Raw genomic sequence first — 13,619 nt, 5'->3', positions numbered from 1 at the left:
AATAAAATGAAATTGCACACAATATGGGGGAAAAAAATCAAGAAGTCCTTTTTTATTTTCGCCCGAGTTGCATGGCATACAGGATGTTAGTTCCCTGACCAGGGATCGAACCTGCACCCTGGGCAGTGGAAGCACGGAGTCTTAACCACTGGACTGCCAGGGAAGTCCTTGTGTATAAGCGTTAATGGAAAAAATATGAAATGTTTAGAAGAAAAGCACAGGACTGTATTTTTATAATCCTGGGGTCAGAAAGAATTTTTTGAACAAGACGCAAAGTACTTACTATAAAATAAGGTTGATGTATTCAACAAAATAAAAATTCACAACTTTAATTTGTTGTTAAAGATACAGTAAAAGTGCCAAAACATGCCAAAAACTAGAAAAAGATATTTTTAACATGCATTAAATAATTAGTATCTATATATAAAAAGATCCCCTACAGACAACCCATTAAAAAATGAGAAAGAGAAATAATCATTTCTCAGAAGGGAAATGCAAATGGCTAATAAACATATGGAAAGTTGCTCAACCTCACTACTAATCAGGGAAGTCCTTTATACCCTCTTGACAGGCAAACATAAAGAAGTCCCGGTAATTCTAAATATAGGTGAGAGTGTGGTTCAATTAGAAAGAAATCTTTTCTACTATTAATGGGAGAGTAATTTGGTACTGCCACTTCAGCAATCAATTTATCACAAAGTTGCACAAAACCTAAAGACCTAGCATATCCACTCCAAGGTATATACTCTAGAGCAAATTTTTTCAAATTGTGTCAAATGCAACTTAGTGGGCTGTGACCCAAATTTTAGAAACAAGAGGAAGGGAATACATAGTAAGAGTTGGTATTGCTTCCTGAAAACATTTGTTTCATAACAGTATTAAATCACTTAGGTAAAATGTTCCCGTCCTCTCACAAACCGACATACACAAAATCTAATATTCATTAAAAGAAAACTCACTGTGCTCACTGCTTATGTTACAGAAATCAGAGTACAAAAAGCAGACTTAGTTTTAACATCTAAGGACCAGAAACTTGCCATGGCATTTGCATCTTAAAACCAAAGCATTATACCGAATTATCCTCAACAATTGTAGCCTGATTAATGATCAGATATATAACACCAGTTATCTAAAAGAAGGAGACTGGTAACCTAAAATGTATTTATATACAAGAGAATGAGAAGTTTTATATCACTAAAACCACACCCCTAAACGGTATGGCTCTGGTAAATGCTTAATATCATCAAAGGCAGGAAAACCTGGGTTATAGTTATGGATGCACTGCTGACATGATTCAGGTAGCAGCTGTCAGAACTCAAGAGTCTCAGGAAAAAATGAAACCAACACAGAGCTTTAACAAGAATAAATGTCATTGCTTGTGTAGTTAGGAACAAATCAATTGCACGAGCACAGAAAAAGGAAATTTTGACCTATAGCATCATTTGAAAAAGTTTTGGGTTTTAGTTGACCACTTGCTAACTGTGATGAGCCAGCCTGAAGAGGCAGTAGAGGCTCATTTCAGGTTCTGTATTAACAGAAGAGTCCTGATCAAAGCCAAGTCACTGCAGCTGCCACCGCCACCACCGCCACCACCACATTTACTGGACCACTGCAATCTCTTGCATCTATGCCTACTTTCAGTTCAGTCTACAAAAAGCACAGTAATCTTTGAAAATGAAACTTGGATACCAGTCCTCTGCTTAACATCCTATAATGGCTTCTCATTTGAAAAAGACATTCTCTCTTCTCGACCAAACTTTAGACAGGGCTTCTCTGGGCCTTCTTTTCAGCTAGGCATCATCCTTAGGCCCTGTCGTTGGCCTGTAAAGTCAGTTTGAGCAAAAAGTCCTGCTAAGACACCCATCACCCCCACCCCACCCTCAGTGTCTGATTATCTTTGATATCTGATCAAGCTCCTCATCCCTCACTCTTGATGTTTACTTGGCCTGCCTTTAGAAGATTCTTGTTAGGCCAGTTTAGAGAGAATCCCCGTACTCTTGATGGTTTCCTCTTAGGAATTTTCCATCCAGTGACCACCCCAATCTCTCTGGCTATAAATCCCTATTTGTTCTCTTTTTTTTTTTTTTGCTGTGCGCCGGCCTTCTTTGGTTGCGTTGAGTGGGGGCTACTCTTCATTGTGGTGCGCGGGCTCCTCATTGCCGTGACTTCTCTTGTTGCGGAGCACGGACTCTAGGCGCTTGGGCTTCAGTAGTTGCAGCACATGGGCTCAATAGCTGTGCCTCACGGGCTCTAAAGCACAGGCTCAACAGTTGTGGCGCACAGGCTTTGTTGCTCCGTGGCATGTGAGATCTTCCTGGAGCAGGGATCGAACCCATGTCCCCTGCATTAGCAGGCAGATTCTTAACCACTGCGCCACCTAGGAATCCCCAATATAAATCCCTATTTGTTCTTGCTGTATTTGGAGTTGAGTACAATATCTCTCCCTTGACCCCTAACCTATGTTACCTTTCCATTACACTCCTCTTTCATAGACCCCTGTTCTTTTTTCTTCATAGTGTTTCCTAAAATATGTAACTATATATTTGTGTCTTCATTTAATTCCAAATCAAGTGTTACATTCTATGAGTTCCACATCTGTTATATGCACTATGATATATCTATAAACTAGCACATCCTGGGTGCTCAATACATATTTGTTGAATAAACACCTTAGGAGCTTATTATTTCAAATAGGCAGCTCCCCGTCACTGCAAAGGTGTTAAGGAGAGACACTTACATTTAGTATTGATGTTGTAGAAATGGTTCTGTACTACATGGAAGGCAATATAACTAACCCTAGGTCATATATCTACACTGATTCCGCCAAGTCATTCCAGTTACCTTAGCTTGCAACTTTCACCTATACCCCCATCTATCAGTGATCAAATCCTGTTGATTCTCCAGCTTCATTCCCTTATTGTCTTTCCTTTCTATTCTAATTTCACACCCCTCCTTTTCAGCTTATCTCACAAATGAACTATGATAATAACCTTCTAATTTATTTCCCCTTCTGGACTCTTCTCGCTCTAATGCATCCTGTATAGTACTACAAGATTAATCTTTCTGTAACATTATCTTCAAATGTTTCCTGCTGAAAAACACCCAATGGTTCATTCATAGAGTAAATGCAATCTTCGTTTCAACTTAACTTTTCCGGCTTTGTTTTCCTTTACTGTCCTACATGGATGTATAATAAGGCCAACTAACTTATATATTACTAGAATAAACATTGCTATTTGTTGCTCTTATTTCATATCTAATGCTAAGTCCCCACCTAGACTATCTTCTCCTTGAGTCTTAGATCTGATTTTGCCATTAACTCGCTATGTAAGTTGAGTAAGTTAATCTCTACATACCCTGGTTCCCAGTTGTAAAAGGATGTTGATTAAATGATTTCTAAGGGTTTTTCTCCCAATAACATTTTTTTAGGCTGTGCCGCGTGGCATGTGGAATCTTAGTTCCCTGACCAGGGATCGAACCCGTTCCCCCTGCAGTGGGGGTGCAGAGTCTTAACCATTGGACGGCCAGGGAAGCCCCTCCCCTACAACATTTTAAATTTCCTATTTAGGAAGAATAATGTAAAACAGACTAATTTATATGTGTAAATTAGAAAAATGTGTTTTGTTAGTCTTCAAACTTAACTATGAACTACATGAAGGTAGGGACTCTCTCTTATACTTTTCGTCCTGCATATAGTAATTAACACACTGCTTTTCAGAGAAATGATACTTAAATCTGCTTAAATAAAACCAAACATACTTACTCTCCCATTGTCCATGGTGGACAGCAACACAAAGGAGGGAAATGTTTCTGCTGATCTTTGGCTTCAAGGATTAATACCAGATTTGGATACCGGTTAGTTAGATAATTGGTAAGGAATCCCATAAAGTTGTAAATGACATAAGCTTCATAACATTCTCTGCAGGTATCCACATATATTGCAATGCTGGGATATTTCAAAGCTATCCACTATGAAGAAGCACAGATATTAAAAACAGTTGTGGCTATGATAAAATGAATTACCACTCCAATTCACGGTACTCATAATAAGCCTATTTTTAAGCTTGAGCTGTCTTGTCACATACTTGCAACAAACTTTCTAAATTTTATCACTACCAGACAACCTGTGAAATGACTTTTTAAAAGCAGTAAACATTTTGGATATTGGTAAACGAAAACATTTGTGCTGAAGGTAAACAATGAATATGGAGAAGTTAAATTATGTACTTGAGTTCTTAAATATAATCCGAAACTTCTTGACATGATCGTAGAAAATGATGTTAAATACATTTTCTTTACATTTAGGTGAATTGAAGCAGTTATTTGTAACAACTGCATATATTAGGATCCAGTGGGGAAGATTTTAATTTTGATCCAAATAAATATTATAATAAACAAAAAGGATGATAATGTAATTTTAAGTATTATATTCTTTAAAGGACTAAGAGCTACTAATCTGAAATTTTAAAACCTTTGCCTTTTCTATGGTTATACTTCTTATTAACATTAAAAACAAGTGAACCTTTTCACTTATTAACCTGACTCCTTGCTGCCAAGCAACATTACTTTTATTACCTTAATTATAGTTAGTGTCATCAAACAAGTTCTTAGTTAATGAGATAAAATGAAGCATACTTACACTATCTAAACTGTAGATGGGTACCATCCAAAGAATCCTATTTGGAAAACAAAACATAAATTTAAAACATTTTACATCATATTTATAAGTCAACACAACACTAATAGAATCAAAACATATAAGATTTACCTTATTATTGGTTTCTGTAGTTCAGGTTGTGTATAATGCACTAAATGTTGCAATATCACCCAAAGCGAGATAGGTATAGTCAACAGCAAAAAGATTCCAGCAATAAACCAAGCCTTGGTGTGTATTCCAACCTTAAGTAGCAAAGAACATGTTAGTATAAATTCTCTGATATTAAAACTAAAGAGCTAAATAAAATATTTGTACTTAAAAAATTTATTTATTCGTTACCAAGACTCAATATTTTCTGAATGAATATTTTAATTTCTTCTTCAATAAACAGCCTGTTTGTGCTTTTGTGGAAGGAGGGGGCTAGATTTTTCCTCATGGGGTTGAGCATTTTTCCTCATAGGGCCTTTTGTAACAGTGCTGTATGCATTAAGAATATTAACACACTGGGACTTCCCTGGTGGCACAGTGGTTAAGACTGTGCTCCCAACGCAGGGGCCCCAAATTTGATCCCTGATCGGGGAACTAGATCCCACATGCATGCCGCAACTAAGAGGCCCAACTGCTGCAACTAAAACCCAGTCCAACCAAAAAAAAAAAAAAGAAAAAAAAAAAAAGAATATTAACACCATGTCACTTCCCCTAGCTTGTTATTTGCCTTTTATATTTGATTATTGTGATTGAGGATGTACAGAAGATTTAAAATTTTCTGCAAGTCAAATCTAAAAATCTTCTTTTGGTTTATTCCTCTACTTTTACGCTTTTACGTCTGGATAAATATCTACCAATGTTTTCTGCAAATTTAACCGTTACCCAACATGTCAGTAGAACACTCATTGAGTGCTGACTACTTGCCTGATAACTTTGCTAGGTTCTTTACAGGTATCGTGTCTTTTCACCCTCCCATCTGCTAAGCACTGCCACAACTCCTGTCCAAGGGAGTTAGACTGCCCCTCTTATACACAACATTATCAACTCAGGACATCACATTTTTCAAAAGATCTTATTTCTTTTTAATGTCAATATCTGATCAATATTTTATCCTTTAAAAGCTCAGTTTCTAAAAATACACTTTGAACTACTTCATCCTAAGGTAGAGCTGAAGAAATCCATTTGCTTTCTGGTAGAAACAAATTTAGGTGAACCTCTGTTTTATCTGAGGGGTCCTTAGGAATGAATTTTTATACTAACTTGTACTCCTGCCTTGAAGAATGTGAATCGTTTTAATTTAAAAAAAACAAAAACAAAAAAACAAAAAACAAACAAAGCAAATGCTAACTTTTTAAAGCAAAAATGGTGGGCATTTATTTTTTAGTATTTGAGGCACGTGAGCAGTTAATGGAAATAGAACTGAAGTCCACAACTTGTAGTTTTTGCTGTTTTGAACAAGCTTTTTTTCACCAAGGGTCAAAGATTAAAGAAGTAGAAAACAAAAGTACACAGAACAAATGTATTTTTACAACAACGAATTTCTACATTCAACTGTATGAAAAACCTGAAAAACAAAGTCTTGCTGAATGCTGGAGATTAATCAAAACAGTAACTCAAAAGAATATGCAGAGGTGAAGATTTTGAAAAGAATGTCTGAGCAATCATTTTCTAGAGATTTTTGCTTGGCTCAATTTCACTTAAAATTCAGTACTCATTTTAATGATGACAATAATAATACATTCTAGACCTTTTTTATTATAAGGTGATCATTAGGAATGGTATTGCCAAGTACTTTTAATGCCCACATTTGTTTTTATGATTGCCTTAGTGCCAAAAGGTAGAGCTTGGTGGCAGACTTGAGAGAAAGAGGATGTGCTCGTGACTAACAAAGGCCAAGTGTCCTCTGCGTGCTATAAGGAAGAAAGTTCTTTTTCAAATGATCATAAAACAAGTGACTGGAGAATTGAGTCATTTCACTTTAGAGATTCCAAACTTAAAAACTCTTGCATCATAGAGTTAGTACCAGTTTTACATTGCAAGTGGTGATTTAGTTTCAGAAAAACATCACCTGTCTACATTAATGCCACAAATTTGAACCACTGGTCTTTTAATTGTTTTGATTTTTGAGCTATTTAAAAAGCTGTGGTGCATAAGAAATTGAACCTATTTTATGTGTATACATATTTAGGTAACATTATAAGTCAACTCTAGGTATCTGTACAAATTATTTATATGATTACATTTATTTTAATTTACATTTATCTGTAAATAAATGATTTACGTTTGAGACACACTGACAGAAGGATACATGTAACAATAAACTTATCAGCCATGAGTTGGGTTTTTTGGGCTCACAAAACAAGGAGGAGATAAGTAGTGTAGACTTTCTTCCTAAGGTAACTTGAAGAAAGCAGAGGGGAAAGAAAAAAACCACTAAAGACCAGCATCCAAGAGTGAGTTAACTGTCCCTCAGCCAAAGGCTTTCAGAACAGAAAGTAGAGAGAAGTAGGAGAGCGCTTTCTGGGCCCACTTGTCCTGAGGGCAAGAGGGGGAGCACTTCCACAGAGTAGCTACTTGGGACATAGGACCAGTAGGGCAGGGTGAAATGAATGTACAGCAGTGTGACATCATGTGTGCATTTATTTTTTATCGTTTTAAAGATTTTCTTGATGTGGACCATTTTTAAAGGTTTTATTGAGTTTGTTACAATATTGTTTCTGTTTTATGGTGGGTTTTTTTGTTTTTTTTTTTGCCCCCAGGCATGTGGGATCTTAGCTCCCTGACCAGGGATTGGACCCACACGCCCTGCATTGGAAGGTGAAGTCTTAACCACTGGACCGCCAGGGAAGTCCCTTACTTATCCAGGCTCAGCCAAGTAAGAGAGTGAGAGATGGTTTAAGTAGCGCAGATGGTCACCTGGCCACTCCAGTCATGAGTATATGCCCCATAGGCATGGGAAGGGCTAGCCGAACCTCCAGTTTTCTACAACCTTAGTTCCCACTGACTTCTCACAGGGTGAGCATTATGAGTCTAGTGTTTAAAGGACAAATATTTTTCATACGAAACTGTCTCTAAACATGTCAACTACTTTTTCTAGCGCTCATTCAGATGCATGTAACTTTGCTTTAGGTGTTCAGTTGCAAACCTAATCCCAACGAAAATGCTATCCCAAAATGCTATCCCACGAGAACAGAACTGTTGCCCCATTGCAACAATAGTAATGATGTTCTAAAAACAATAGTGGTAATTTGGACTTACTGAGCACCTACTATATGCTGGGCACAGTGTTAAGCATTTGGAGACATAAACTCATCCAGGGAATAATGAGAATGATTGTATATTACGTACTTAGGACAGTGTCACTTTAGCCCCTTATCCATCTCAGTTTTCACATCTGTAAAACAGGGATAATTCCTACGCTTCAGGACTTTTAAGAGGATTAAAGAAAATCATACTGTATCTTAGGGACATGCTGTAGCTAGTGTCTCTAACACCTTAAAAACAAAACACAATGGTTGGGGGGTAACCCTCCCTAAATCCACACTCCTCTCTATCTACTGTGCCATTCATTTCCCTGAGTCAAAAAACACTCAAAACAATGAACAAAAACTTGTCTTCATATCCTGGTACCACTTCTTCACTCCATATTTATTCTTCAAACAACTCCCTCTAGTTTCAGCCCTGATACCTCCATAGAAACCATGACGAGGATCACAAATGACCCTCCTACTGTGAAAACCAACGGACGGCTCAGCAGCAGACTGCTCAGTACTTTGTCCTTCTGTTCTGGCTTCCATGACAGCCCGCTCCTGGCATTCTAATTCCCCGCTGGCTGCTGCTTTTTTAAAAAATTCATTCATTCATTCATTCATTTATTGGCTGTGTTGGGTCTTCGTTGCTGTGTGGGCTTTCTCTAGTTGCAGTGAGCGGGGGCTACTCTTCGTTGCAGTGCGTGGGCTTCTCATTGCAGTGGCTTCTCTTGTTGCCGAGCAGAGGCTCTAGGCACGTGGGCTTCAGTAGCTGTAGCACATGGGCTCAATAGTTGTGGCTCAAGGGCTCTAGAGCACTGGCTCAGTAGTTGTGGCCCACGGGCTCAGTTGCACGTGGGATCTTCCCAGAATAGGGATCGAACCCGTGTCCCCTGCATTGGCAGGTGGATTCTTAACCACTGCGCCACCAGGGAAGCCCTGCTGCTGCTTTTTTATTATAAGTTCCTATTCCTCCCTGTGACCTCTAGATGTTGGTGCTACATCCTTTACTTTTTCTTCTTCTTCCCCTTTATAATCTCATCCATTCTTATGGCTTTTAACACCATCTCTGTTCTGACAACTCATATTTATATCTTCAGCTCAAACCTTTCTGAGCTCTAGACTTGCCTTTCCAAGGGCATATCTGACGTGCCCATGTGAATGGAATGTCTCTCATATACCTTGAACTAAGTGTCCCAAACAGAACTCAGATGCTCTCAAACCTGTCCTTATCCATCCAGTTTCCATCTTGGTAACTGGCATCACCATTCAAGAAAGAAACCTCAGAGCAGTTCCTGATATCCCCCTTTCTCTCACTGCCTCTCTTCCCCAAGCCAATCCTCTGTCAAGTCCTGTTTCTTCGATTCCAATGATATTTAAAATTCTCTTTTCCATCTCTATTTCTGCTATTCTGACTTGGGCCGTAAGTCATTGTAGCCCAGGTACCCACTACCTCTGAACTACCTTAAAGAGCTTCCACTTCCACTTTTTCCCATAGGCTGGTAGAGTTGTCTTTTGAAGATGTGTAATAATGTTGCCCTGCTTGTTTACTTCTTAGATTTTTTTTTCAGTTTCTTCATAGCATTTTACATCATTTTATTTTATTGATATGTTTTTGTTGGTTGTGTTTGTCTCCACCACGAAGTTCCATGCAAGTAGGTGCCGTATTTCTCTCCCTAACCATACAGAATACCAGCCTGATTTACCACTGGGACTCAATCATTTAGTAAGTAACAGATATTTGGGCAGAAGGAGAAAACAAGATAAGTAAAATATGTATCGTGTTAGATGGTGATGAGCCCTAAGAAAAATAAAGAAGGGAAGAGGATATGAAGAGTTGAGGATGGGAAGCTTGCAATTTTTAAACAGCGTAGCTGGGTGACACTGAAGTAAAAACCTGAAGGACACAAACGAATGAGAATAGCATCTGGAGAAAGGCATATTATGACATGCAAAGGCCCTAAGGAGGGAGCACGCCCTGCTTGTTTGCACAAAGCAAGTGAGGAGGCCCAGGAACTGAGGAGAGAAAGTCAGAGGGTGATGGGATAGGGGTGGTATCGGATCCTGTTGGGCCTTGATGTCATAGTTAGGAATACTGGCTTTTAATCCAGGACTAGGACGGACTGGAAAACTTTAAGAGGACACATATAATTTGACTTATGTTTTAACTGGATATTTTGGCTGGTGTGTTCAGAATACTCCAGGCAATGCATGATGAGAATTTGGCTCAGGGTGTCAGCAGTGGAGACTGTAGATTAAAATTTTCCTTAAAAGCCAGTACTGAAAAAGTACAGCTGACATCAAGGATGAAATAAAAATGTACATTTTAAGGTAAGACAAGAAATATTTACACATAGAACTTTTCCCCTGACCTTTGGCCTCCTCCCTCCCCTCTAGCTGCATTGTGCATCTGCATGAGGTGTTAACCAGACCTCCCTAGTGGCAGAAATACTTGCTCAACCATAATGATCACTTTTTCTCCTTCTGGCACCAGCTATATAACTCCTTAGAAGATAACATTCTTTTTTCAATTCTGAAAGGGGTTACGATAACCCACCACTTGCCTTGTAAGTGCAGACATCTCTGGTGAGCTTTATGTGCAATACCAATATACTTTTCCTCTTAAAGACAGCGATTGGTGCAGAACAGACTGGTCATACGACTCGGGGAGATACTGGGCTGCACCTAATGAAGTTCTTAGCTTAATACTTACTTATGACCTTATTAATGTTACTAGCTATATTGTTTGTATTCCGCCTGTTTTACAATATTATTGTTTCTTGCATTACCAAATGTGTGACTGAGATTCAGATAAAATTAATGATGATTAGGCCACTTGAAACAATTGACCAAATATATAGCTCTATAAGATCCATGATGGTAATCGTGTAACAACTTCTATATGGGAAGACGCAACAAAAGGGAACCATTTCCTGGATAGTAACAGACTAGTAAGACAGGTGGCCAGAGGCTTTTGGTTATTGTTAACAGAGCCTAGTCCAGTAATAGCACATTGAGTGGCCTATCAACAAAATCCTCACCTGACCTGGGAACCAGCATTCCTAGCCCCATGGGACAAATTGGTCATGAAATGTCTCCAAAACCCTGGTCGAAATTAAGACTGAAAGGGAGGGGATCATAAAATAAAGAATGTTGCCCATCACCCAGTTCTACAAGAAGCAAGTCATTAGCCACTGTGGGTGCTGACCTACAATACACTCAGAAAGGAATTCAGGGTGAAGAGCAGGATTTGGCACTCTGTGCTCTGGGAGAATTGGCAAAACTGGCCCTCAGATAGTTAGATATTTTCAGGAGAAATTTTTTATGAACCTGGATGCTTGCATCTTCCTATACTTAGAAAAGCACTAAAACCATTAACTAAGATGTCTATGCCTCGTTACTAGCGAACTTCTACTGAGATGTGCGCTCGATGGCACGTACCCCCTTCACCAAAATCACATGAATACTCACTTCCCCCTTTACCTCTTCAGAACAGTCCTCCGAGCTCTCTGAGAGACTGTCTCCTGACTCTAATCCTCAGTTTGGCTCAAACAGGGATTTCCATTTCTTTCTTAGATTGACTACTAATTTTTTTTGTCATTGACACCAATAACTAAGAGAAATCTTAAATTTGGTTGATATTATACATATTATTAATCTTTAAAATAGTTCCTATATTTCAAAGTAAGAAATACTCTAAAGAAATACTTGAAAGTAAGAAATCCCTATTTGTATTAAGATGTCTACACTTGAATTTTGATAGACAAATTATGGAAACAACCTAAGTAACAAATAAGAAATACTTAACGCAGTGTAATATTATAGTAATACTAAAAATAACTATATGGACTATGCTTAATGGGAAAGTCAACAAAAAAACTGAGTGAACATACAGAAAACAAACATATATTAAATACATTTCATTTAATTATATAAAGATCATTTCCACACAAAAGGGCTAAAATAGCCATGGTTTTGCCATAACTCTTGTGAAATAGTTGTTTCTAAGTAAAAATACTACCCTGGATTTTATTAAGTTCAAACTTAAAGCTCATTACAATTTTTATAAAGTACTTAGTTAAGTATTTACCTTGGAGTCTTTCAGCTTGTAGTACTTTATTGATGTCATAATAAGAACATGACATCAAAAAATATACAGGGGACTTTTTGCAAAACCTTTGTTAAGAGTTAATTTCTAAAGTAAAAACAAAGTTAAACCAACTTGAATCCTTTAATTCAGAAAGCTAGTTAAACGCTAATAGAATTCAACACCCGGTCTTTAAAGAGATCTAGTTAAATCTAGTATTGGAACAGATTAGATTTCAGGAATAAAGTTACCTTACTTTCAGGGAATCCATGAATGCTTGCAAAACAGTGCTCTCCGAAGCAGCTATCTTAAGATATTTTATTTTCTCGGTCCTAACTCCACCAGCAGCATGCTTTGAAAAACCGTGAACAACCACACTGGTTATGTCACGGGTTCATTACATGACATGGTTTTAAGCATCCGGGATAAAAACAGGCTACCTTTGCTGGGCAGGACGGTAGAAGAAAGGGTAGAGGCGGATGGTGCGGGGCCCTCTTACCTCCAGTTTCTGTAACTCCCACACGCACAGGGGAACCGCAACCACTATGGACACCAGGTAGATGACCACCGCTAAAGGTCGAATCCACTGTCTCCAGTTCCTCCAGGTACAAGTGCAAGGCATGTTTTCGCATAAATCAGCTCCAAGTAGCAAGGGAAGAGAGCTCGAAGGAGATGGTAATGGGGAGCCCTGTTCTTTGGCTGTTTTGTCCACTCGCATACTACGGAAAAACAGCCGGTGGGCGACTTTACCAGCAGATCGAACGGCCTCCTCGGCCCACGCTGTGCTTTCTGTTGCTGCCACAAACGGGGCGGCTCAGGGTGCTACCGGGGAGCAGTGCGGGCAGCATTCTTTCTTCCCCACCCTGCATCTCCCCACCTCTTCCGCGGTGGAATCCTCGGCAGAGCCGCTGCCCTCACCTGGGGATCGCCCAGAGCTCCGCCTGCAGCATGGCTTCGAGGGGAGCGGCGCCGAGCGGGACCGGCCTGTAAAGACCCTGCACTCAGTTCGGTCCTGCCCCGCGGCTGCCTGCCCGCTCTCTCTTTTCTTATCCGGTGGAGTTCCCTCCCACCCGCGCTCGCAGGCCCCTCCTCGGCCGACTCCGCTGATAGATAAGAGGTGAGAAAACAAACCCACAAGCCCCAGGATTTCTTCACTCCTTCGCACGGGACAGTCCCCCAAGGCGGAACCCAAGGCCAAACCGGAGTTTCCGCTTCCGCCTCCGCTGTCTGAGGTCGGTGATTCGTGGACAGCGCCAAGATAGGCCCGCCCCATCCGGCTCACTTCCCACTCTCTGATTGGTTATTTGTGGGGGGCGGGGCTGTTGCGACGCGTACCCAGGGTACAAGGTTAGTAGCCGAGGTGTGTGGAAGTTGAGGAATCGTTGCCAGGTGGCCTATTGGCCCAGGAGGGTTCTGCAAGCAGCTCAGGTCGTTTGAGAACACTTGAGGAACTTCTGCCACGTTGTTCTGCTGACTCTATTCCAGCTTTAAGAAAGCCTGGGTAAGAGGCTTAGAGCTGAACCTTTTTCTGCACAGAAATCTCCGATTCTCTCTGGGAGTGGATAGCAGAGTCAGTTGGACTAAGAAGACAGGAAAAAAAACAATGGGAAACGTCCACCTAGTTTTGTGTCAGTTGCTA

At 39.7% G+C, this 13,619-nt stretch overlaps 1 protein-coding gene across 3 annotated transcripts in view; it reads right to left on the bottom strand.

Annotated features, from left to right (window-relative positions):
* TMEM184C (transmembrane protein 184C) overlaps nt 1-13,186 on the bottom strand; it is a 30,859-nt gene extending 17,673 nt beyond the window's left edge. For all 3 annotated transcript variants that reach the window (XM_057728167.1, XM_057728169.1, XM_057728168.1), the window contains exons 1-4: nt 12,480-13,186; nt 4,769-4,899; nt 4,640-4,676; nt 3,764-3,969 (exon numbers count right to left, since the gene is read on the bottom strand). In XM_057728167.1, the coding sequence (XP_057584150.1) occupies nt 3,764-3,969; nt 4,640-4,676; nt 4,769-4,899; nt 12,480-12,698 (593 nt within the window). In that variant the 5' untranslated portion in view covers nt 12,699-13,186. The remainder of the gene's footprint in view (nt 1-3,763; nt 3,970-4,639; nt 4,677-4,768; nt 4,900-12,479) is intronic.
* Between the last annotated feature and the right edge of the window lie 433 nt (nt 13,187-13,619).

This window comes from Hippopotamus amphibius, chromosome 3 (genome assembly GCF_030028045.1).
Source record: "Hippopotamus amphibius kiboko isolate mHipAmp2 chromosome 3, mHipAmp2.hap2, whole genome shotgun sequence".
In the NCBI taxonomy this organism is placed as follows: Eukaryota; Metazoa; Chordata; class Mammalia; order Artiodactyla; family Hippopotamidae; genus Hippopotamus; species Hippopotamus amphibius.
This window is presented reverse-complemented; position numbering and strand designations above follow the sequence as displayed.